This window comes from Mixophyes fleayi, chromosome 3 (assembly GCF_038048845.1).
Source record: "Mixophyes fleayi isolate aMixFle1 chromosome 3, aMixFle1.hap1, whole genome shotgun sequence".
Taxonomy (NCBI): Eukaryota; Metazoa; Chordata; class Amphibia; order Anura; family Limnodynastidae; genus Mixophyes; species Mixophyes fleayi.
Window position 1 is genome coordinate 137,370,735 of NC_134404.1, and position 27,367 is coordinate 137,398,101.

General features: G+C 42.1%; 1 protein-coding gene across 2 annotated transcripts in view; it reads left to right on the forward strand.

The window, feature by feature from the left end:
* The window catches only part of CCDC150 (coiled-coil domain containing 150), a 78,784-nt gene that overhangs the window by 481 nt on the left and 50,936 nt on the right, over window positions 1–27,367 (forward strand). Inside the window, exons 2-11 of one of the 2 annotated variants that reach the window (XM_075202424.1) lie at window positions 1,170–1,328; window positions 5,381–5,601; window positions 6,625–6,803; window positions 13,615–13,683; window positions 14,054–14,170; window positions 14,255–14,384; window positions 17,037–17,080; window positions 17,202–17,294; window positions 25,647–25,754; window positions 25,864–25,988. In XM_075202424.1, the coding sequence (XP_075058525.1) occupies window positions 1,170–1,328; window positions 5,381–5,601; window positions 6,625–6,803; window positions 13,615–13,683; window positions 14,054–14,170; window positions 14,255–14,384; window positions 17,037–17,080; window positions 17,202–17,294; window positions 25,647–25,754; window positions 25,864–25,988 (1,245 nt within the window). The remainder of the gene's footprint in view (window positions 1–1,169; window positions 1,329–5,380; window positions 5,602–6,624; window positions 6,804–13,614; window positions 13,684–14,053; window positions 14,171–14,254; window positions 14,385–17,036; window positions 17,081–17,201; window positions 17,295–25,646; window positions 25,755–25,863; window positions 25,989–27,367) is intronic. The other variant, XM_075202425.1, reaches the window with a different exon arrangement.

The window sequence follows — 27,367 nt, forward strand, 5'->3', positions numbered from 1 at the left end:
ATCTCACTCCTCAGTGATGACAGGCTAAATGTAAACATATAATTTTTAGTGCTGATGTTTCAGTTATATGCTATATTTTCATTCAAAATTAAAATATCCCATCAAGGTTTGACATGTTATTTATGTATTCATATTTCTTCAGAATTTAGTCACTACTTTTAAAAGGTTCGGATACACTGACATAGGCCAACGTATATCTGTCAAAATCAGCAGCAAAATTGCAGATTAAATGTTAAGCAATATAAGTAGTCTATATTTAAACATGATCTGTGGAACAGATAATAAATGATCACTCAATATATTTTGTAACTTGAGCAGTACTGTATTTTTCTTTACTAATTTCGTATTATCATTTTAGTTGTTTCCATGACATAAAAAGTAACCATTACCAAGGTGAAGCCACATCATTTCTTTATTTCTCTACAGCAGTGATGGGCAACAGGCGGCCCTCTGAGCCTTCACCTGCGGCCCCAACTCTTTTCTGCTTTATTGTCTGATTTGTTTATAAGCTTGTAACACTTGTTTATAATGCCTGCAGATGTTATTACAGATAGATCTTTCTTTGATTATATGTGTTGTTTTAACTTATTATAGATATTGAAGATTAGAGGACCGCTCTATGTGGCCTCCGAAGTGTATCAGGTTGCCAATTAGTACTCTACATAGTACTTTAAAGTGCAGTGGTATTTACAAATGGAAAACAGTATTGTAACAAGTGTCATATAATTGATACAATGGGGTATATTTACTAAAATGCGGGGTTGAAAAAGTGGAGATGTTGCCTAGATCAACCAATCAGATTCTAGTAATCATCTATTTAGTACATTCCACAAAATGACAGCTAGAATCTAATTGGTTGCTATAGTCAACAACTCCATTTTTTCAAATGTACCCCAATAAGTTGAATAAGTGCAATTATGGGATATTATGCAATCAATTTGTTACTTTAATACAGTAAATACAGGTCAGTTCAGATTTGATTTCAATGTACACAAGTTTACCTCTCTTTGACATCACTAGCCCAATGTCGGTTAACTCTGTGAAAAAACACCAGCTACATCTTCAGCAAGCTGACCTGTATAAAAAAACATCTTCAGTCTTGTCAAATATTTGTACTTATAGAAAAAAAATGTATAGAATGTGAAAATAAGTCTGGATTTAATTTTAAGCTGTAAACAGGAGATGGCACGACCAGTGATCGCACCACTCAGTATTCTTCCTACTGCTCCTGAGACCTTCACAGTGCTGGAGCAGCGGATGCGTATAGCAGAGGAACAAGCAGAATCCCTGATCATTGACCTACACGCACTTGGTGTTACTAACCACAGGTGAGGACTGTTGAGTTAATACAATTTATGACATGGCTGAAGACATAATCCAGTGTTTTCATACTTTTGGGAAGTCTTTCATCCAAATGAAATTGTATAACATGTTCTGTATGCTAGGACTGAACAAACTTCATGTGTTTTGTTTCTTCTTCGTTTGTGGACAAGTATTTTGAAATATTGATTACGACGTATGTAATTTCTTTAGTTTAAGTCTGCTATATGTGATTAGTACAAATTTTTATTATTTGATGATTTTATGTATTATTATTATTATAAACCAAAAGTATATTGTAAGTGTTGGCTGCTAATCAATTTTTTGATATTATATTATTATATTGCACACTAAATCGATTATCAATTAAGATCAGTGCTTGGATTTTTTATTTGACTATTTTCCATTTTTGGAGGCTTTGCAGCACTTCTTTTCCATAACTGCATTCTTAATTAGTATTTCTGGTCTTTGTGTCTAGTTTAAATTCCTTGTATCTATATATGCGTCACACACACACACTTGTTTTTATTGCATCGTGAGGACACATGTCTGGAACATGGTGTGTAGGAACACCCCTTTCCTAACGCCCTGTAGACAGAGCAATCATAGGGGTATGTGTAGGAGCGGTTTGTCACCAGAGTTACCACATGAGATTTGCACTTTGACTTTGCATAAAGTACTGACACGGACTGCAAGCTGGGGAAAGTGACTTTCTGAGGACATCCACATTCCCGCATACCTAAATTAACAAATAATAACAATGGTAGGGGAAGTTTTGTGTATTCTGGCCGTCTGAGAACATATGCATGCCCGCTTACACCGAGGCACGGTTGCGTGCCATGAGGCACGCAACACAGTCTCGCTTTCCGGGCACCCGGCATGTCTGTATAAACCTCATCAGGTGTTTCTCCACAGCCTGGACCTCCTCTCTGTCCCAGGATTTTCTCCGCACTTCTTTGCAACCTGAAAGGAAGTAGAGTGGTCCATTATGGCTCCGCAAAATACAGAGAAGGCAAAGTTCTTCTGCCTAGCAAAACTGTGTGTAGCACCTACCTGTGGTAGCCATGGCTGGGCACTGGTCCCGTGTTGCCAGGTCCATACACCGCCTCCCTTCTAATGTGGAAGTGTTGACTAAACGTAAAAGTCAAAACCATACATCAGACACCAGATTTTCCACTTACCTCCCGGATCAATGTGCATCACGTCCAAAATTTTGCCTTTGAATTCCGCCAGTCTGCCACTCTTGAGAGCCATTAACAGTTTGCTGATCTTGGTGAGTTGGAGGGTACGTTCTGGGAGGCGGTAATACTGTCAGTACACCCTGATATCTTGCCCAAGGAAGTCTGCCAACTGATTCAGTTCTGCGTCGTTTAGGTTGAGGACCTTCGAGAGAGTGGCAATGTGCTTTCAAAGCTTCGTGGAAGACAGCGTGTGGCGATGCTTGGCCACACTCTCTCGGGCACACAGTCGTATGCAACCGGAGCCTCTGAAGTGTGACAAGGCAGCTAGTCTGGTGAACATGAAGACATTTTGGCTATCCACTCCACATTTGTCACGCTTTTCTGCGAGAAGTTCCATTCCAGCTTTCATGGCAGGTGTCAGCAGGATGGGGACTTTTCTCCCTCATTTTCCTCGGATTTCAATGCGAGTGAAGTGCCGGCAGAGCTTCCTCTCAACCTTGGAAAGCGCTAGGGGCACAACTTCGTGGAGATCCGAAGTATCTCTTGAGGAGAAGGTAGTCACCAACATATTTGAAACTTCCTCTTCCCTTCTTCGATTGAACAAGATCACCTGTGTCAGGGTGACCTTTGCAATTAGTGTCCAGTGGTTAACCGTAGGCTCGGTGGATAGCCCACTTCGGTAGGCTTGCTGCTTCTCTTCGAGGTAAAGTGCACCTTTTTAACATGTTACGTGAAAGATAAGAGCTGAGGCATGTTCCACTTGGACTCCTTAAGAGTTTTCGCGGAAGCCGATGAGATCAACTCGTTCCATCTTGCCTCATATAGCTTCCTGAAATTTTGTGTGTTTTCAACCACAGCAGTGCAGCCATCCATTATGACTCAGCACTCCACAATGTTCGCTTTCTTTTGCTGGCTGTGCCGACCTTGAGTGCCAGTGAGGGCGTCTTAAATGTAGCTGTCTCCTCGTCATAGCCAGCTACCAGCTTCACAGCGTCTACTACGTGCAGAAAGTTTGATGGGGCGATAAAGTCTTCCATGCTCTCCAAAGGGGTAGCTCTTCTGGCCTGTAGCAGTAGCCTGCCCATTTCTCTAAGCTTCTGATGGATGAACTCGTGCCTGCCAACATCTGATCCGACCTGTCCCATCTGCATGTTGCATCAAGCATTTTTGACTGCGAGTAAGACTTTATCTTGGGTCATGTCACTCAAGAGCTTCCAAAAGCCATCACTAATGTCAGGTGGAATAGGCTGAGCAAAGGCACACAGTGACTGGACTCTGCTTTATCCAGGTGTGAGCTTGTTGCCCCTTCGGTTCAGCTTAGATCTCTTCATGTGTCGCGACAGTTGTGCCAATTGCATGCACCTTTCTTTCGAGTCCTTGGGGAATTTCAGAACCCTGGCTACTTCAGTCTTATTGTGGTGAACATGCTCCAGTTTTTAAGTGGGGCTTCTCACAGTACAGGCAGTACTGCTTTTTGTTATATGCCCTGGAGCCATCACTGTTTCTGGATAGCGTTTGGACAGACACCGTGTCGTCTCTCCGACTCTCTGTGTTCAAAACACGGCTAGCAGAAGGTCGAGAATGGTTGTAAATAGAACTCATCTCTGGGTACCTGCACTCTGCTGCGCTGGTGGGCAACGGGGCATCACCGCTAATGTCTGAACCGCTCTCCAGGGGCATATTCGTCTCCACTGCTGTCTGGGCTATAGTCGGAGCTACTAGTGGGCTCTGTCATGCGTCACTGTCCCAGCTTTACCTTCAGCAGCAGACTGATTCGACTGTGTCTTTACCCTCTTGGTGTACAAAACGCCGCAGGATGCAGTCACTTCTGTTTCCTGCTCCTGCTATACATTCGGACAGAATACTGGCTTATAGCGGTGGGAGGCACACACACTTTCTCCCCTCCCCATTGGACACACGCACACTTTTGTTTTCCGACAAATGTGACTCGTGGGGACATACCAGATTTTTATGCTGAGCATATCAGCAAGGTTCCCTGCATTGATTAATTAGCCTTGGGAAACTTCGTGGGGACCTCAATTTTAGTCCCCACTTTGACTCGGGTCCCCACAGTGTTGGTGTGTAAACAGGTCAATGTCCCCACAAGCATATGAATACACACACACTAATACACATATATTCTTTTTACCCAGGAAATAACCTGAAAAATCACAATCAAGAAGGATTTAAGGATTTGAATCATAACTTGTTAAGAAAATAATCCCTAGATATGTTTTCTTCCATATCTTTCCTTTCTTAAGACACAAAATAGGAAGAAAATTGTTATGAAGTTTAATAATTCTAATATAAATGCATGATGACAGCTGTGTTTTTGAAGCTGTCTGTGGTATCTTTGTCAATCCAGCATATGCATTTCACTGAGTCACATTCTTCTGTTAATTTACAAACCTAATACCTTCGAAGCATGCTTACATACTCTGATTTTACAAAGAAACTTTAATATAGTTCTCAGTTGGGAAGCTTTGACTTATGAGCCAGTTAGACTATTTAGGATCCTCACAGCAGGATGTCTGCTGGAGGAAGAGATTAGCAATTAAACACAATGAATACTTCTGATATTTTAACCCCTGACTGTGATATAACTATGACAATTCATATTTTATTTTGACAGTTATGGATTAACCATATTAACTACAATTCCTAATTTACCACTACACATCCATTTCAAATATTTTTTGGTATCCTACTGCTGTCAACTGGTAAACATACTGTGGATAACTAATACTTAATTTTTACTTAGAACTGCAAATAAAGAAAAAATATTTTTTAACTTTTTTAAAAACATTTTTTTTAAAGAAAAGTACTATTATTTTGCCTTGCTTCTTATGTTTTCCCTCACTTGTCTTGTGCTTTTGTAGACCTGCAAGCACAAAATTGAAATATCAAAATTCTGCAGAGGTTCTTCGCCCAATTAGTCCAGTGAGGGCCCGACCGGTATTCACTGGAGATGGTGATACACTATGGAGAAACTGTGAGAATCTTGTCAATCGTACATGTCACATGGAAAGCATGCTGCAGACTTTGAAACTTAGTGTTTTCCGACTACACACGGGTCGGGAATTGAACACAAAACACTGTGGTAAGAAAGAACTAGACATAATCATAATTAATGATGGGTCTGGGAAAGTTCTAAAATGTAGAAAAAAACCCATAGGGGATATAACCCGCCCCACTGTGGGCACATAATTGGTCTTTCTGATATTTCAAACTGTCCCAAGTGTGGTGAATTTTTAGCTGAATTATTCCATTGTTTTTGGACCTGTCCTATTATAAAGAGCTTCTGGATCCGAATGTGGAGATTTGCGACGACACAATTGGTAATCTATCTGCCTTTTAAGCCTAGATTGTAAATGCTCGGTGTCTTATCAAAGGAAGTAAAAAAAAAAAATAATAGTAATGGCAGTTTTGGCAACAGCTAGAAAATCTCCACATGTGAATCCAGAGTCGTCCCCTTCCACTCCCACACACACACACTTGAACTATTTAAGGAAATAAAAAATGTTTTTATCATGAGGATGGACTGGCTTTCTTGGCAAAATACACTATTAATTTAGTTAAAGGACCAAATACTGGGCTCTCCCTGTGCCTGAAGATATCACAGAAATATATTGAGAACTGCTATATTGCACTTGACATGAATATCAACCATAATGTTTAGAAAAGAATACAATAGACTTAGTAGTATGTTCTTTATTACAATTTATACATAGTGCAACATTTTTGTGCAACTCTTCATAATAATAATGTTGTAACAGACACAAGTGTTGTTGTACATCTTCTCTCTGAGTTTTTGCCTTTCTAGTATCCTCGCGTTGATTCTCCTGTTACCTTGACCATTTGTGATAATTTTATCTGACAATTGTTCCTTTACTGGTTTCTGTTTTGTAAATGTTTGAACTTCTTCAGTAAAATGTTAAAAAAAAATAAAAAATTAAATTTTGTGTTCTATATGCAAATGTAGAATGTAAAAACTATATTTGTTTGATACCAAAGAAAATGAAACCTTTATATCCATGTTGCTGTTCCGCTCACAAAGTATAGTCATTAACACTTTTAAATGAGTTTTATGCATGTTCAGCTTTATAAGATTTTATGCCTCTAGATGAACTGGAACAGCGGTTGCGTGAAATGCAAGAAGTGCATGCTCAAGAACTGAAAAGTGCACAACTAGAAAACATGAGACTGCGTCAAAGGTTGAACTGTGCGATTGAGGATCGGGAAAGAGAAGAGGAAGCCAAAGAGAGGTTGAGTGCTGCCCTGGAGATTGCAACAACCTCTAAGGTACATGAGGAAAAAATATACAAGACTGACAAGTGTGTGATCATACCCATTGTATCTGTTATGGGTGACTTCTGTATCCAGAAATAGTTTAGCATAATGGTACTTGCTGTTTGAATATGGTTAAGAACCATTTATGCTTTAAAAATATTTTGTTCAGGATCTCCTGGCAGTTCATGACTCATACCCTCAAGCATTTCGGTCTGTCTGGGGATTTCTTGTCGGGGGTCCAGGCCTTGTATTCTCACCCCTCTGCTAAGGTTATGGTCAATGGTTCTCCTTCTGATCCCGTCCCAATAAGTAATGGCACCCGCCAAGGATGCCCACTCTCCCCTTTAATTTTTGCCCTGGTCATTGAGCCTCTGGCAGCCACTATCCGAGCCTCCCCAGATATCAGAGGAGTGGAGACAGGGTCCCTGGAGAGTAAGCTCTCACTATTTGCTGACGATATACTCCTCACGCTCCAGCAACCAAGAATATCTCTGCCCAACCTGTTCTGCCTCCTCTCGAGATATGGCGACCTGTCCGGGTATAAAATCAACATAACAAAATCCGAAGCCCTATTTCTTAATGTGCCCTCACAGGACTGCTATGATCTCACCTCCCATTTTCACTTTAGATGGCAGAAGAAAAAATTAAAATACCTGGGAGTATATATAACCACCTCATATGAATCCCTGTATCAGGAGAACTATCCAGCCCTCTTCCACAAACTCAAATCAGACATTTTCTCCTGGCGAACCCTAATCATCTCGTGGCTGGGCAGGATCATTGCGGTTAAAATGACTGTTCTCCCTCAACTTCTTTACCTTTTCCAGACACTGCCTGTGAGAATACCCCTAACTGAAATTTACTCTATGCAACAACACCTTTCTAAATTTGTTTGGCGAGGCAGGTCTCCCAGGCTCCGATTGGCACTACTTAAAAAACCTAAGGGCTGTGGAGGCAGGGGCTTCCCCGACCTCAAGGCCTACTACTGGGCAGCTCAGCTTAGCTCAATAGCTTCCTCATTTGCTCCACCGGCATCTCATGCATGGGCAGACCTGGAGGCTGCCTACCTTTCCATACCCGACTTGTCAGGCCTTTGGGGAGTCCCTTCTGATATTCGGAAGGTCCTAACCAAACGTTTTCCAACTCTGGAATTTGCAGCTCGGATCTGGGAGACCTGCAAGGGTCATCTCTCTATCTTTCCTAACCCTCTGCACATTATACCCCTGTGGCATAACCCCACCTTCCCTCCGGGAAAGTCCCGATCTTTCTCTCGGCTATGGACTAGGGCAGGTTTCCGTTTTGCCGGGAGCCTTCTTGAGCGAGGAAGGCCCATATCCTATGACGCCCTCTGCTCCAGAGTCCCTAACTTTCACCCGCCGTTCTACCAATACCTGCAGGTTCGGCACTTACTCCTGTCGGACAATTCACCTCACTCCCCCTCCCAATTTGAATCTCTCTGCCTCTCTTCCCCTCTGCGAAGGGGTATGATCTCGTCCTTATATAGTCTACTACTAGGAAAACTGATTCCCTCCGGGAACGCACATGAGAGGGAGTGGGAGAGGGATCTGGGCCCTCCCCCGGAGGAGGACTGCTGGGAGACCATCAGGCTGAATGTGGCTTCTAGTTCCATCTCCACATTAATTAAGGAAAATGCGTACAAAGTCTACTACAGGTGGTATCTCACACCTGACAGGCTCGCAAAAATGTACCAGTCAGCCTCTCCTGATTGCTGGAGAAATTGTGGCCATCGAGGCACCTTCGTGCATATTTGGTGGTCATGCCCGGTTATCTCCTCCTTCTGGGACAGGGTATCGAGACTTCTTTCCTCCCTCCTCCAATGCCCTATCAGAAAGGATCCATGGTCCTTCCTCCTCTGTTATCCTATACAAGACCTAGACACCCACTCCGCAAAACTTGCCTCGCATGTTCTGGCAGCCGCCAGATGTCTGATTGCTAAGTTCTGAAAGCAGACGAACCCCCCCCCGCATCTCTTCTCTTAAATCTTATATATGGTTTATTGCCAACATGGAAAAAATCACGTCGCTGCTGCGAGACAAAGAAGACAAATTTCATCAAATCTGGGCCCCCTGGCTTTATGCCCAAGATCCCCGTAGCTTTCTCTTCCTCCAAATAGTTTCTCCCTTCACAACTCCAAATAACATTGAGCCCTTTACTCCTTTAAAACACTCCCATGCAGATATGACAGCACCCCCTTCTGAAGGTGAACATGCTCTTCTCAAGTATATCCTATGATTCGACCATCTCCCCCCCCCCCCCCTTACCTACCCTACACCTCCTCCTCCTCCTCCAATGCCCATTCCCTCTCCCTCCCGCCCCTCACCTATTACCATTCTGTTATATTGCAATATACTTTACTGTTTTATGAGTGACATTGCTGGATATCTACTATGCTTTATGATTATTCCAATCAATATGCTTGTTGTCTAAAGTCTATGTCATTCATACTTTATTATACAATAAAAATTTTGAGTTAAAAAAAATAAAAATATTTTGTTAGCATTAAACTGTGTTCTTCACTGAAATGGCTTGCAGTGTTATTGTTTTTAATACCGGCCCGATCTCTGTTTAGTACATGTCCACCAGAGATGGACAAAATTCAGCTGAAGTTTGGGCCATTGAACAGACAGAGTACAGATTTGTTTGTTACAGAGAATGGATAAAAATCCATGCACACGGCATATGCTATTCTGTTCTGTACATGGTTTGTCATCGATTCACTTATAATGCTCGTATGTGTAGCTTTCCTGAACCCCATAGGGGGGAGTTTGGACAGAATAGCATATGTCAGTGACGATAAGCTTTAACACTAGTAGTAAGGCTGTGGAACTGCCAATGAAGGAAGACAGTGATGACAGATTCAGTGAATGCATTTAAAATGGGTTAGGTGAAATTGCACCTGTAGGTATAATTAATGTTTAAAATAATGGGTTGAGTGATCATTATGACTGCCATCTACAAATGTTTGCCAGTTGGGACTAATTGAAGAGTGAAGCCTTCCTCCCCATGAACAATCCATGCTGTATAATTTGCTGTTCCTGGCCAGGCAGGCTTGGCTAAATGCGGTCTATCAATGGGTAAAGCTGGTATATAAATCTCTTCCTTGTAAGAAAATTATGTTCATTAGGGATGCCCTGACAAATTTTCAAAAATATGACGCCCATGATACTCTCAGTGGTGGTCTGTGAATCTGTCTATATGTCCTGCATACTTCTGGTACTACCTAACTATATTCAATATATCTGTATGTATGTATGTAGGTGTATATATTGCTGCACCTTCCCCTGTGTCCCCCCACCAGCAGCCTTGAGGCTTTCTCCCACGACTCTTTGGGCTTTGCCCTTACAATGCCTGATGAGCTGGCTTGGGCTCAGGGCCTGTCATGCTCGGTTCATGGCTTAGTTTAGGTATCCTTTTCCTTGGAGAGGATTTGGACAACTGTCTACACCCAGGAAGCGTCAGTGGGGGGTGGGGGTCAGATTTCCTGACTCTGGAAGGGTCTGTTTCTGAGTTTTTGGACTGTCGCCAAAGATGCGTCTATTGCTTTGCCTATAGCTGACAAGTGACGGCCACAGCAGGGTTTGCTGTTCACTATCTTAGACTGGACATTGGTGTTGACGCATGCCAGTCTCTGAGGATGAAGCCATTGAGCTTCAAAACCAACTCCATGGTCTCTGGAAGAGTCTAAGCTTCCAGTAAACATGCTGAAACTCCGGGCGATCTTCAGTGCTCTAGCCGGAGAGTGGCAGTTGTTGCGAGGAAGGGCCATTGAGAGTTAATCAGACAATGCCATGGTGGTATTCTTAAATCACCAGAGGAAACCGAAGAGAGCTCTGTCCATAAAAAAGACCAGACGAATTTATGCAATGGGCAGAGCAGAAAGTTTTGGCCATTGCAGCGACTTTCATCCTGGGGGTAGAAAATTGGGAAGCAGATTTTCTCAGCAGACAAACCCTGCACCCGGGGAATAGACCGTTCATTCAGAGGTTTTCTAGCAGTTTGTGGATGAGTGTGGGCAACCAGATGGTGACATGAAGGCACCTCAGTTGAACCATAAGGTTGGTGCTCTTCTCTTCCAGGACAAGGAATATACAGTTGTTTCTGGTAGATGCCATGTCAGTTCCATCTAATTTCCAACTAATTTACCTATTCCCTCCAATAGCAGTTCTTCTGCAGATGCTCCATAAGTTAAAAAGTTCATGTGATACTGATAATATCAGTCTGGCCCAGAAGGCGTGGATACACAGACATCCTAACCATGGCAGAGGGCCCAGCGTGGAGCATGCCTCTAATTCCAGACCTGTTAAGTTCAGTGTTTACCTCGGCTGACTTTAATGGTATGACTGTAGAAGCCATGATTCTTACAGGCAAGGTTTTTCAGTGTTGTCCAGGCCATGCCAAAGGTTCAAAGTTTAAAACTCAGCTCTTTGCAGGTTCTCCATCCTCGATGTTCTTTCAGAGAAAACTGAAGTGCAGACCTTCTCGCAGGGAGTGACATATGTGCAGCCTCCATATATCCCCCCTCCCATAGCTCTGTGGGATCACAACCTGGTGCTGACAGCCTTGCAGCATCCTCATTTTGAATCATGTAATTAGGTTGCATTAAGGATCCTTACCTGGAAGACTTTTTTTCACACAGCTTTCTCCACAGCTGGGGGAATTTTGGAGTTGGGGCTCTATCTTGTAGATCTCCTTTACTCATCTTCTATGAGAACAGGGCTGTGCTTAGAATTAAACCTTCCTTTCAGCCCAACATGGTCGCCAAGTTCAGTGGAAGAGGGCTCTCTTCATAGAAAAATGCAATTTGATGGCAGATAAGAACCGCTTGGCCCATCTATTTCTTCTCCTATAGCTAAGAAGCGACAACCTCAATAGAGGTTGTTGTTCAACCGGAACCGTGGTGGTGGAAGTAGCAAAAATCTTATATTGGGCAGAGAAAAATCTGAAGTTGCTCTCAGTGTTGCATGTAGCAGACAAGCAGAACATAACAGCCAATCACCTCCGTCGAAAAACAGATTCATCCAGTCGAGTGGTTTCTGCATTAGGAAGCGCTTCAGCTACTAATAGGACAATTTGGGATGACTTAATTGGACAATATGGCAAAAACCAGCAACACCAAGGTACCCAGGTTCTTCGCTTGGCACAAAGCAGAAGGGACACAGGGAATAGACCTTTCCATGGACATTCCCTTTAGGTTATGTCTTCCCTCCATTTCCACTCATTGCTCTCATTCTAAAAATAGATTAGAAAAGAGAAGGCAGAAGTGATAGTGATCCTTATGTTTTAGCTATGTCATCTGTCGTTTCCTGTAGCACTGGAGATCCTCCGGGATCAACCATGGCCTTTTCCTCTTCAGCCAAATCTCCTCCACCAAGGCCCAATTTTTCATCCAAACTGTTCAGCCATAATGGAGTCTCCAAGCAAGCAATCAACACACTTTTACAAGCAAGAAAGAAGAAATCTTCATTAAACTGTTACAGAAATTGAAAAAAAGTATCACATGATGTGACTCAATCGAACTGCAGCCACAATTCCACAGGTCCTTGGCTTCCTTACATTATCTTTTCAGCAAAGGTCTTGCCTTCTCTACACTCAAGGTACAAGTTTCCATATTGAATTTTGAACCACTGCAAGAGGGTTCTCAGAGATGGAGAACAACTGTTCCTGGTGGTAGCTACTTCTGCAGAGTTAGAGAATTAAAATCATTGTGGTGCAAGGAACCCTTTCTAAATATCTATGCAGATTGAGTGGTATTTACAGCGAATCTAACGTTTCTCACAAATTTAGTATCTACATCCCACATTAATCAGGAGGTTGTATGGTCAACCTTTTCTCCACAACCTAGTGATGAAAAGGAAGGAAAACTGAACTTGTTGGATTTGGTTAGGGCAATCTCCTTGTAGTTAACCATTACAGAAAGATTTAGAAACAGAACAACTCTTCATGGTTCCTACAGGGCCTCAGAAAGGGTGTACCCCTTATAAACAAGCAATTTCCAGATGGATCAGAGGAATAATTATACAGGCAAACAAGAGGAATAGACATACGGTGCCAGATACATTGAAATCCCACTCAACATGGGCATTAGCAACATCTTTGGCAAGAGGGGCTCAGGCTTCAGCAACAGAGCTTTGCAAAGCACCTTCGCTGGGCATTATCTTCTGTCCTATCCTCTAATGACTCTCATGTTCTCCCCACAGCCAATGAATAAATTGATGATTTTGCGGCTTATGTGACTGATTTGTTCTTTTTAGCCCTGCCTGCTGTATTGCTTCGGTACATCCCGTTGTAATGTCTGCCAATGAGGATTGAAGAGGGAAATTGTGAATTGTGGTTACCATTTTCCTTTAAATACTCCATGGCAGCCCAGTTTCCCATCCTTGTTTGATAGCTTTATATTTTCCAGAGACAACTTGGGAAATTACTAAAAGATGCAGAGGAAGAGGAGGAGCTTCATTATATACAGTCTAGGGGTGGTTTTACTTAACCTGTCTCTACTGGACTGGAAAGGGAACCATGGCTGCCATGGAATATTTTGAGGATGGAACTAACAGTAACCATAATTCACATTTGTCACCGTCGGTGAAATTTGCTAGGCAAGGAATGTTGGTGTTTATCCTATTTGTCATTGTATTGCTTTGTGGTATTTTTTTTTTTTTTTTTTAAACTTCATTGTCCCTTTGTGTCATTGCCTCACAGTCGCCCTATAATAAATTTAGTATCAATCTAAATGTGCATTTTTTTTATTATTTTTTAAATTTATTTATTAAATAAAAATATTTATTTTTCATTTTTTCTATCTCAGACGGATGTGGCAATCGCAGCTGAGGAATTGAAAGCTACAAAAGCTCGTATGAGCCAAAAGTTGGTTGAGGTAAGGCTTGTCTGCTGCCTGACATAAAAAAGTTTTGTTAGGTTTTTCACCCTTTTGTTATTGGAAAATGGGATAACAGTAACATGCTCAACACATATTTGAAACCATCATTATAAGCACATATTTGTAGTTAAATCAGTTACTGGTAGAGGACCCGAACTCTTCAATGCTGTTACAGTAAAATGGCTTAGCGTACTCGTACTCATACTTGCAGTGAAATATGTTAACTGGAAACAGATAACATAATTCACATCGCACACCCTGCATGTTCTTTGCCTCATCATCATATGGAGTTTCTCTTGTCATAGTTTTATGTCAGGAAGTAAAATAAGTTATTTTTATTATTTGCAGTATGATTATTTCTCAACAGTTGCAAGAGAAGCTATCACAAGAGGCAGCCTCGCGGGCCGTGCTTGAGGGGGAGCAGACTGCTCTGCTTCTTACAGTGCAGGACATGAAAAAAGTTGTTGAAGAAGAGCGAGCACAGGTGAGCTGTATATATTGTATGATCATTGCAAAGCAGCAAGATGTACAGTATTAACACCTATTCCTAACTGTGAATAAATTGCAGGTTCAGCAGCTGCAGCAATACTGTCATACTATGCACAGAGAAGGACAGGACATGAAGGACACATTACAGCAGGTAGAGCCAAGATGTCAGAAACTGGAGAAGGAGAACAAGCAGTTCCAAACTGACTTAGGTATACAGGAGGAAATAGAACAAGTGATACATGCAACTTGTCTAATAAGTTAAAAAGACTGTATTCTTAGTTAGGCCATGCACCTAAACCTTTTTTTTTTTTTTTCACCTTTTGCACAGTGTGTTCCCTGGCAGGGCTTTTACATATTCTTTTCCTGTTTCCGTTTTTCTTTCCCTTGCACCTTTTCTAGTCATATTTCTCTTTTCCTCTTTTCTCAATTTGCTTTCTTCTCACACTTCCCCCTTTTCTTTAACTGAATTTCTATTGGTTTTTGCAAGGCACAAAGGTAAATAACAATAAGTCATTGGATACATAGATACCTGTATGTTGAACAGTCTTAAAAAGGTCAACAAAACATTGCAAGGGTAAAAGAAAGCAAGGGGTAGACTATAAACAGAGGGAATGAACCTAAGTATACAAAGGATATTCATAGGCCATGTTTTTCAGGGGAGGACGTACAATGGGGAGGGTGCGGGCCCCAGGGAAAACACAATACAATACAATAAGCAGGAGAAACACACATACACGAGTACACACATGATAAATGGAAATGGCCCCACTAAATCAGTTTGTGGTTTTGAATATACTCTGAAAAGTGTGCATGGTGAAAACCGTAAATGTTACCTCAAAGTCCAGCGTACTTTCACTTTACTACCTCCATCCCTTCATTACTTTAAATATCAGTTTTTCATTATTTTTGTCTTAAACTAATCCTGAGAGTGAGGGGCCATTAGGACGGTCTTTATTACATGCTTCACTATTGTGTGTGTGTGAACAATCTTATTACATTGGTTAATGTGTGCCAAGAATTGGGATTTCACTTCTAACCAGAAGGTAAAAAGTGCACACCATTAAATCTATAGTGACAAGTTTGGGTATCTGGCACCTAGAGGATTTAAATCATTTTATGGGGAGAAGGTTATGCACCTGGGAATGCCTTCTTAAATAAGACTTAACCCCTCCTGCCAACTAATTTAAATAAACCAGTCCTGCAAAATAAAATCTCCAGGTGCTACCAACTTGGCCCATAAATCCATGCACTTAGCTCTGTGTTCTCCCCAGCAGCTATTTCCCGGGTTCTCCACCCGGCTAGTCCTGCATATCAAACCATCCTTCCAATCTGAGGTAGTGTCAAAATTTCACCTGAACCAGAACATCGATATCCCGGATCTAGGAGATAGTTCGCCCTTGGGAGCTGTAGAGTCTTTGCAGGCAGATGTGGTCAGAGCCATAACAATCTATGTCAATAGAACTTCATCCTTTACATAGACTGAGAGCCTTCTGGTTCTTTATGATGCGTAGAAGAGAGGTTGGCCAACGACAAAGCAAGTCGTTGCCAGATGGATTAAAGTTATGATTCAGCACGTCTTTATTTCTGCAGGGAAAACCAGTCCCTGAGAACTCCACAGCTCGTTCTGCCTGGTCGGCAAGCGATTCCTGGGCAGAGCGGCAGGGGACCTCAGCCGAGCAGTTGTCTCTCGGTAACCTGGTCCTCTCTCCATACTATTCCAAAATTCTACTAGCTCAATTTATTTGTATCCAAAGAGGCTAACTTTGTACGTAAGGTTTTGTGTCTGAGTGTACCCTCCCCTGCGGGCAGGTTTGGAACATCCACAGTGTAGTAGTGGTTGAAAGAGAAAAGAGCATTTTTATCCTTGAATTAAATCCATTTCTCTGATTCCATTTTGGAGACACCCCTTTTAAGCTCTATTTTATTAGAAGGGGAGGAGCTTTGGTTTTAAATAGTTTTCAAGAGTTCAAACTAAGTGCCTACTCCATCACTGGTCCTCTATACCTCAAATGCAATCTGACAAATGGAATTAAAGTTAAGTTTAAAAATCATCTTGTTTCTCCAAACACTACTATTTAAAACAATCCCAGTAGTTTAAAATATAGAAAAATATGATAATGCCACTTTATACAGATCTATCATCTCATTAAAGTGCCTTTTAAATATGTAAAAGAAAAAAGTGCTAAATTTTAGTGTGCTCTCAGGTACACTCTGCATGCAAATGTCCTGACTTGGATAGAGAGTTGGGTAGATTGTAGCTTTTATGCTCACTCATGGATAGCTTCCATCCTATGCCACAGCTTCCCTTCCTTGTGCACTTGCTAGGCTGAAGAACTGAAAGAACAGAACTAGGTGCCCTAAAGCAAGCAAAATGCTACATCCTGCCAGACCCTCAGAGGCAGGGCATTTGCATACAGAAAGCTTTGTGTTTCTATGCATTTTCTTGGGCAGAAGATTCATAGAAAAACTAAGGCATTTGACAAAAGTGACATACATACATTTTATTAATGTATAGTTCAATGTTGGCTAATCTGTGACACTCCAGGTGTTGTGAAACTACAAGTTCCAATATATAGCAGCTTATTGCTGGAAGGGTATGCTGGGACTTGTAGTTTCACAACACCTGGAGTGTCACAGGTTAGCCAACACTAGTATAGTTTATTGACATATTTTTTGTTAAATGGTGGTAGAACTCCTACTTAATGGTAGGTGACACACATGGCAGATCTTTCTTTGTCAGACTAGCCAGCAACCTGAACCAATCCTACAATTTTCAACTGTTCAGTGTGGTATTTTGGGAAATGCATATAAATATTATAGTGTAGTGTGCCACTTCTAATGCCGGTTTTGTTATTTGACAGAGGCAAAAGACTCGCTTGTAAGTCATCTGCAAGAGGAAGTCAAGGTAAGAAAGAAAGGGGGCAAGTGATCTAGTGACTGGGTAGTTTTGATACTTGGGGTAACTTTGCAAATGAGAGTATGTGTGGTGACAAATGGGCATTACTGTGACTCTCTATTACCTTTAGATTATCAAGCAGAAGTGTGTGGCAGAGCAGGCAGAACTTGCTATGGTCCGTGATGATTCTGTTGTTCTGCGGGAAGCAGCAGAAAGAGTTCAGGTAAAATAACCAGAATAAATTTTACTTTTCACCAGTGTGAAGGTCCTCTTACTAGCATAGAAAAAATAACTTCTTTTAGATAAAAAGGGGTCATCTTATATCTATTTAATTTTACTCTGGGTTATCAAAATGGATTTCAGGCATAAGCTGTCTGTATTGCTTGTATTTCTTCACTTGTGTTCTTTGATTGAACAGCTGCAACAAACGTCTATAACTACAACACTCACCGCATTCCATCCGTGTACTTGTGTACGTAATTTATTTGCCCTCATTGTTGCTAAGTTTATAAACTTTTTTTATTTACGCAAGCACACACACACTTGTTTTGCCTGATTGAATTATAAGATATGGCAGATTTAGGCACTAACAATTTGTCCAAACAGCTGGATCTAACATATGGAATTTCCTTGTTTAGGCGATGAAGCGATACAGGCACCATTGTACGTTATTGTCTGTGTTTTTCAATCCTGTCCAATTGATTTTGATCCCACTGGCAGATTGGCCCTGCACACTCCGATGTCTGTATCAGGAATTGAACCATTAACATCCTGTTTCCCTGCCTGCCAGGGAACCATTAACATCCTGTTTTGTTATTGTATTTTATACCTGTGATCTCACCTTGTTACTTTTGTTACCGGATTGCCAATCCGTTGTCATTGACTAAGTTTTTGTGTCATTACCCATGCATAGACTTCGGCTTGTTTAACTGTGATCCACTTCTGACTGCATTGAGCTTGGCTGGTTCCTGATTGCTTCCCTTTGACAACTGGGAGGATACACCTCTGACACCAAATTAATTATAGTCTGCCTAATTTGGTCAAAATCAACCAAACATTCTGACAACATTGATGCATAAATGACCAGATCATGTGGAAAGCAGATGACTAGGTCCACAGGAAGGCAGTTGAGGTGTATACAGGAATAATTGCTGTAGTGATGATTACACTGGCTCTTGCATGTCAGCGAAAAAAGTCCAGGAGTACTGGAAACATCTAATGCAAAAAGTCTAAAGGAAATGTTCAATAGAGTAAAAAACAATATGCATACAGTAACATTTCATATTGGTGCGCATTCGTGAGCAGTTTCAGGATAGAAACATTTGCTAATATGCGGGCTGCATGGTGTCCAGGTAGTGTAGATCTGGGACTTCAGTACGGGAGTGTCAAAGTTTAAATTATTTCACTGGGAACCATTTATTGTCCACAAACCATTTGTTGAGTAAATAGTGTATGGGAGCGTGTACAGATAATCATCTACTGAAATATGCATTAAACATATATAAAATATAAGATGAACATATATATAGAAAAGATATGTAAAAATGGATACATTTGGTTTATGATAAATAGCTACTTGACAGTGTAAGAAAGTATAAATGTCAAGATGTGTGTTTTAAACCAAATGGATGTAATGAACTGAAAAAGAAAATCCAGCATAATTCTTTGTGACTTACTTTAAGAAGTTTCACTTATTACAAAATTAGATGAGATGTTTTGTAAAAAGATTGTTTGTAGAGAATCTAGAAAGTTACTGTGATGTTTATCAGAATTTCGGATTTTTATTCATAAAGCTCTTTGGTGTTTTAGAAATATAATGTGTCTTACTCTTTTTGGACATTTTACATCTTTCTACAAAGCATGTAGGCTTGTAATAGTATAAGTTTGACAATTAAATTTATGGTATAAAGTTACTTTACATGAAGACTTTATAATTATGACCCGTGACCATGCCAGACATAAATGGGCTGACGCAGAGTTGTACACAAAATAGACAGATCTTAATTACTAAATCAGGTTAAGACTGATCTATATCCTACTATTATTTAAATCACACCATATGATTCATGGTCCTACAAATGGGTCAAAACAAACTAATAAAAAATTATCTAAATCACATTAACCCTGTAAATAACCATTGCTGAATAGACTAAAACCTTCCCAGTCGTATTCATTATTAAAGGAATTATAGGCCACATATTAGCTGGTCTTCATCGAAGTCCTCCACCTCTGTGGAGATGTCGTTAAATCATTCTAGATTCTTCTCAATGCCTTTAAAGCATACTTGCCAACTCTCCCTGAATGTCTGGAAGGCTCACGAATTTCAGGTTAATCTTCCCTGAAGAGCAGACAGTCTCCCGGATCCATGGCAGAGACAGGGCTTAATTCCCTAATTTGCATTAAGCCCAGCCAAGCAATACCACTTCTACGGTAACGCAATGGTGCCACCACATTCCCTTCCCACACTTGCCAGCTGATCTGTCCCGTATGGGAGAAAGCAAAGTTAGCAAGATAAAACCACAATAAACTCCATAGAGGAATGAACAGGAAAATATATTAAAAACAACAATCCCTACTGTTATTTGGCAACCTTTTGGTTTATTGCAATCTGTAAAAGGGAAGTAAAGCCTGTTTGACATCAAAGGTTTTGCATTGCTGACCAGAATAGGGTGCATAATGTAAATTATATATGCTTAACGAAATATGTTCATGCTCTCTTTCACACCTCTGTTCCTTGTTGGTATGTTGAGAGGGGTGCTGCTCTATGCAAACTTTACACAAATATACAGTGTGAATTGACTGCATTATAGATCAGAACAGAACCAGTGACATCACAGCAACTCATTCTCAGCTTTTTGACCTGTATTACAGTGCTAGGTGAGTGATGAGTGGCAGCTATCTAATCAAATAGGACAGTACTTTACTTTTTAGCAGAACTGCAGTCTAATGTTAGGAAAACACTGGACAATTATTTTACCTTCAAGGCTCATATCTGAAACTTTCAATTTTGGGATTAGTGGTCCTTTAAGAATAGTTGTTATTTCTCAGTCATCCACTCTGGGGGGCACTGCTACAATAGGGTTGTATGAGGGCGCATGTAGTTGGCACTTAAACAGTTAACAAAAGTAAACTTGCTGCTGACTCCTCCCCTCTGTAGCCTCTACTTGCCTTAGTGTAGTTTAAGTGCCCAAGGAGTCGGGCTGTCTTAAGTACTGCTTGCAGTACTTGGTGCTAGTTAGTTTAGATTTTGTTTATATTTTTTGTGTTGTTTCTTCCTTTAGGTACAGGAGATGTAAGTACTGCTGGCAGCACTTACATCTGTAGTGGGAACGCGATTGCGTTCCATTTTTTTCGTGTTGGAGGGGGATGGCGAATGTCTCATAAGGAGAGGATAGGTCCATAACGCTGAGACAGCCGTGCGACTGTACGGCTGTCGCAGCTTGTTGCCATCAGCTACGCGCTACCGCTGGCTTAGACCGCAGTACACTTTCAGGTGAGTGGCCATTAAAAGGAGATACCAAGTCCCCTGCTGAGGCGGAGGGGGGACTTGGATCTTCTTCTTCGACCAGAAGAAGGCAGGTCAGATGACAGACTGAAGGTGTGTCAGAGTAAGGGGCATTCTGGTAGTACTCTGAGAACCGCATATTGACCTGGAGGGAAATTACTTGTCTGTGCAGGGTGCAATATTACAAAAGGCTCCCCCCCACACTTGGTACTTCCCAGAGCGGGAAGTTTTCGCGCCATCCCTCAGAGTGAACAGTGGAGATCTGACACACAGACTGTGGGCACTCTGGGTGGCCTCCTTCAGCTAAATGCCCCACGTGGGGGTTTATATATATATATATATTACAGTGGCCAAGGTCAAAACAAGTAATTGTATTTTCTTCTTACTCTGTGGTGTGACTTTTTGTTTATTTTTTTGTTTTTTAAGAAAAAAGAATTGTGTCATTATCCGACAAAGGTAAAAGCGCAAGAGTATGTGCTGCCAAACTTCCTGTGGGTCAGCAGGACCAGGGGGCTGTTTGTGCGCAGTATGAGGTGGGGGCTGTTGGAGCGCAGTCACAGGGAAGTGCCGCAATGACAGTGGAAGAACCTGCATGGGACAATCTGTCAACTCTTACAGCAGCGTATTAACAGACAAGCAGAAGCTGCGGTCATGGTGGTAGCTGCTCCTCCTGGATCTGCGCCATCAGCCTCGGCAGAAGCGGCGGCGGCAGTTTCAGAGGTAGCAGGAGGGGACATGTCCCAGACTATTCCCCCCCCCCCCCTCAGTCTTCCCAAACGGAGCCAGCTCGGTCTTCTTCCCTGGGAAAAAGATTGGACCGCTTGAATAGGTTTTTAGATTCCACCAGAATGTTTACACCTAAATCCAAGTGGCAATAGTCCTCTCACACATTTTCTCTGTCTGATTCAGAAAGGTCTTCTGAGGAAGAGGGGGAAGTGGTTGAGGATTCAGAATCTACCCAGTTGGGTGACTGGGACGATGCAGTAAAGAACCAAGAAATTCAACACTTGTTTATGGTGGTCCGTCAAACCTTGGACCTGGTAGATTCAGAGGAGCCCCTCGGACCAGGGACTCTTTAAGCAAAAAAGGGCCAAAGACTGTTTTCCTCCCTCGGTAATAGCCGAAGCAGCTTGGAAACGGACAGATGAGAAGTTTTCCATTCCTCGTAGGTTTGTTAGTCTCTATCCCCTACATTAACAGGAAGCGGCGTGATGGGAACAGTTACCCAGGGAGAAAGTGCCATTAGCCCGTTTGGCCCGTCATACTACTTTGTAGATGCCGAGTTCTGCTATCCTCCAGGACCCCACTGACAGGAAGTTAGAGAGTAATCTCAAATCTATATTTTCGACGGCTGGGTCCATATTTAGACTCATGTTCTCTTCGGCATGGGTCGCCAGGGCTATGGAATCTTGGGCTGATCAACTAGTGAAACTACAAGTCCCAGCATGCTTTACCAATATATAGCAGCTTATTGCTGGAAAGGTATGCTGGGACTTGTAGTTTCCCAAAGCCTGGAGTGTCACAGGTTAGCCAACACTGAACTAGCGGCTGGTTTGCAAGATTCAGAGCTTCTTCCGTTCGCCCTGCATTTGAAGGAAGCTTTGGGCTAATTATATGAATCCGCACAGAACGCAGCGTCCATTTCCTCTGCGGTTTAGGCTGCGGCTGTTTCTATCCTCTGGCTTTGGTCCTGGGATGCGGATGTGGAATCCAAAATGTCCCTTGAAGCCCTGCCTTATTCCGGTTTGGTTCTATTTGGACCTGAGTTGGATACCATGATTAGTCAGTGCCATTGAATGCTCCTAGAGGGCGAACCCCTAGGTTTGGTTCGTTTCGGCAGTCCTTTCAGGGAAACCAATTTTCCAAAGGTCAGTCAACCATTCGAGGCAGACCTCATGGATCCTGGGGACAGGCTCTCAGAGGCAGAGGGTCCTATTCTAAGAGACACCCAGCTCACAAGAATTCAGACAAGCCATCAGCATGACTGGACTCCCCCTTTCCTCGCTGAGGTGGTGGTAGTGGGTCGCCTACATTTGTTTCGGAATTAGTGGGTAGCGACCTCACGAGACAATTGGGTCTTAGAAATTATGTTCAGAGGCTACATCTTGGATCTTTCAGGACCCGCTCCTCATTGGGTTTTTTGCCACACCGCTTCCGCGCGATTTGTAAAGAAGATGCTCCAGTCGGTAGCGCCTCTTTTTTCCGTAGGAGTTATGTCATGCTTCGAAGTCTTAAAACGAACAAGGCTTTTATCCCAATCTCTTTTTGGCCCCGAAACCGAACAGTTCCTTTCGGCCAATTCTCAATCTCAAAGGCCTGAATCAGTACTCCGCATGGACAAGTTCCGGATGGAATCAGTTCGCTCAGTTATCCACGGTTTGGAACCCAGAAAGTTTTTTGGCGTTCATAGATATCCGGGACGCTTATCTCCATGTTTCAATTTGGCACAGGCATCTGTGTTTCACGGTGGGACGTTCTCATTTCCAAACCAGAGCCTTGCCCTTCAGACTTTCCACTGCACCCAGAGTCTTCACAGAGATTGTGGCGGTCATGGCTGCTCCCTTGTGGAATCTAATTGTGAACATCATTCCCTATTTGGACGACCTGCTTCTCAAGTCTCTGTCACAGCTAGTCTTGGAACAGCACTTGAAGATCACCATTCAGACCTTTGAACGACACGGTTGGTTATTCAACTATCACAAGTCTCAGTTAGTTCCTTGTCAGAAAAAAGGATATTATTAGGACTTCTCATGGACTTCAAGTGCCAGAGAATTTTTCTTACAGAACCCAAAGCTTGCACGCTAAAGGATTCGGTAAGGAGACTCCTGCATCATTCTCCGCCATCAATTCTTTTAGGCATGAAGCTCCTGGGACACATGGTGTTCACGTTCGAGACCCTTCCATATGCTCTCGCAGATTACAATTTGACCTCCTGCGGCAGTGGTCAGGGTCTCCTCTTCATCTCGACACTCAGCGGATGACCCACGGAACTTCGCCTCTCCCTCCTTTGGTTGTTGGATCTGAGCCATTTAATGGCGGGACAGTCTTTTGTTCCCTGGTCCTGAATCCTGGTGACTACAGATGCCAGTCTTCAGGGTTGGGGAGCAGTTGTCCTCCACTTGCGCCTGCAGAGTCCTTGGACAGGCAGAGACCTCTCTCGAATTAAAGGCGATGCATCTGGCCCTCTGGGAGCGCAGTCTCTGTTGCAGGGTAGGCTGGTACATCTCCAGTCAGACAACACTACTGCGGTAACATACATAAATCGACAGGGTGAAACAAAGAGTGCAGGGGCCATGAGGATGACGAATCGGATCTTCACCTTGGCTGAAGCCTTTGTTACAGCCTTCCAGCCATCTCAGCAGTGTTCATAGTGGGGGTTGACAAACTGGGAGGTGTATTTCCTGAGCAGACATTTTGTTCCTTCCGGGAGAGTGGTCCCTCCATCCTCAAGTATTTCAGATGTTTGTTCACAGATGGGGCCTGCCAAATCTGGGACTGCCAAATCTGGATTTAATGGCATCCAGGCACAATTGCCAGGTTTCCAGGTTTTGTTCCAGAACCAGGGATCCCCAGGCAGTAGCGTTGGTTGTCTTTTCATTGGATTGAGATTTTCAGCTGTGATATCCTTTTCCGCCTGTTCCCATGATTTAGTGGGTACTCTGGAGTGTTCTTCTGGGAGGCCTTCCAGTAATCCTGGTGGTGCCCAATTGGCCCAGACGAGTTTGGTACGCCAATGTTTTACCGTTGACAGACCGGGTTAGGCTCTTCCTCTTTATCCCGACCTGCTACGGCAGACTTGCAGTTCTGCCAGTTGTTCGTACATTTTTCCAGGGACTGGTACCTGTTCAACCGCCTTATGTTTCACCTCTGGCTCCCTGGGATTTGAACTTGGTTTTGGAGGTTCTTCAGAAGGCTCCATTTGAGCCTCTACGTGCGACCAAATTGAGACTTTTAATGTGTAAGGTGGTATTTTTGCTGACCATAGAGTCTGCACGCAGGTTGTCTGAACTGGGTGCCTTATCTTGAAAGGCCCTTCTTTCCTACCCAAAGTTGTATCAAGTTTTCACATAAATCAGGATATTGCTGTACCTGCTTTTAGAAACAGTTCGTCTTCCTTGGAACCTTCATTCCCTGCGTCCTTGGATATCGTTAGAGCATTGAGAATTTATGTGGATAGAACATCGTCTTGCAGAAAGACAGATTGCCTCCTTGTTTTTTATGATTCTCGGAAGAGGGGTTGGCCGTCCACCAACAGACTATTGTTTGCTGGATCAGGTGCATGCTTACGTGAGTTCGCATCGGCCTGTGCCGGTGAGAATCACTGCTCACGCCACTTGTTCAGTTGGGGCATCTTGGGCCGCGCTCCATGGGGCTTCTGCAGATCAACTGTGCCGGACGGCCACCAGGTCCTCTGTTCATACCTTCTCGAAGTTTTATCAACTTAATGTGTTTGCGTCGGCTGATGCAGGGTTTGGCTGCAATGTTTTGCGGACTGGGCTATCGGAGCGTTCCCTCCCTTAGGGGGCTGCTTTGGTATGTCACCATTGTAACAGTGTCCCCCATAATGGATGACTGAGAAAAGAGGATGTATGTACTTATGCTAAATCTTTCTCTGAATCCATCTGGGGAACACTGTGTTCCCCAGATGGATTTGCTCTTCTGCTGTCTGGTCTTGGCTGCTCTCTTTTTTGGGGTTTTTGTATTACACTGGGGCTAGTAGGGGTTGCAGATGGGAGGAGTCAGCTTCAAGTTTAGTTTTGTTAACTGTTTAAGTGCCAACTCCGTGCACCCTCCTACAAACCCCTTGTAGCAGTGTCCCCCAGATGGATTCAGAGAAAGATTTAATGTAAGTACATAAATCCTTTTTTTCCCTACTGTATTGTACTGTGGAAATAAATACAAGTTTTATCATCCGATTTATTTGTGCTTTTACTATGCCAGTCTTTACTATGCACTGTATTGATTAGATTAGAGCACATACTGTAGGTACTGGTTATTTGGAAAGCAGGTTTGTTTCCATCTCACATACTTTACATACTGATATGTGTACTTCATATATGTATTTTGCAGTCTTTAAACCAGCAACTGGAGAATCAGTGCTCAGATCTTACTGTGAACGTGCAAAAACTTACCAATGAGAACATCCAACTTGTGACACAGCACCAACTAGAACTCAAGGTACACACATACCTCTATGAAGACTTGTCTTTCAAAGTACTACTTTGTCACCATCTTATTTCCAGGTTACCTGTCACACTGCCTCCTTTGTGTCTACACTCCTTTACAGATATTGCAAGACACTATGGGACAAAAGTTGCAGGAACAGGAACATTTACTGAGTGCTGTGCAGGCAAGCCTGAGTGGGGAGCTGCAGAACTTGCAGAGTCATCGAACACAGCTGGAGAGAGAATTGTGAGTTAACCATCACTAGGTTCACCTAGGATCACTAGGTTTAAAGTTCAATCAGCTCGACCTTTGCATATTTTGTTTGTGGATTGTTTGAGGTACCTGTAATGGTTTGTACTAAGTTAATGGCAAATTAATACTGTAAGATCCACCCAGTCTGTATCATTAGGCTGCTTGGAGGACTTGACTACATATAGAGATTTAAATTCAGAGATAATTTTTGAGGTGCATATGTCTTAGTCCGAGCACCATTCTGTTATTTATTTTTAGTTTATTTTTATATGGTGCCTACATATTATGGCGGACTTTACAGAAAATATTTAATCATGCACATCAGTCCCTGTCCTAGTGGACCTTACAGTCTATATTTCCATAGCACCAGGAGAAAACCCAAGCAAACAAGGGAGAACTTATAAATGTTTGTCCTAGTAGCAAGGCAAATAAGTTGTGGTCATTTACTAACTCATCAGATTAATTAACCACTCACAAAAGTAGTTTCTCCAGTTACCCAGAATACAGTTCATTTTCTTCTCTGAATTAACTCTGTGTCAAACATATGTATCCCAATGTATTATTTAGGCACATACCATAGCAGATATCATAGATGTGTGACTTAAAATTATAAATGCGGTACATATAAATTCCGTGCAGCCACTTACACACAGATTCTGCTGTACATTTATTCTGTATGAATAGAGAGCTGTATACACTTAGGTACAAATCACATGGTCATATACTTATATCAAGAAAGATTGCATGCAAATGTATAGCTTTATTTAAGAAAATATCTATATTTTCATTAACTTAATTTTCTTCAGTAGCAATCTTATACATAATATAAAACAGTTTATTAGAGATGGTACAATAGACTATCAAGTTTTCTTTACTGTTTTATAGTTGTGTATAAGTACCTTCCTCTTGTATGTGTGTGTGAGTAAGCATATCCAAGATTTCACTACAATTTCCAATGCAGCTTCAATTCTTACACACAGTACTAACTACAACAATCATTACTCACTAACACTACCATGATCACTCCACATTTTCTTATGTTACAATATTTGTTCCACATAATTCTTTGTTACCATATATGCACTTTATATACAGAGATATCAAGATATGTATAGGTATAGGTGTGTATTGGTGTGTGTGTGTTTGTATATATGTGTGTGTTTATATATGTATGTGTGTGTGTGTGTGTGTGTGTGTATATATATATATATATATATATATATATATATATATATATATATATATATATATATATATATGCATGCATGGCCAATCCTTGTATCATATACCACCATATGCATCCTTACTGTCTTAATGTCACCATAGAGCAGTGCTTTGCAGGTAGGGTTGAGTTGGGAAAGAGGGAATATAGA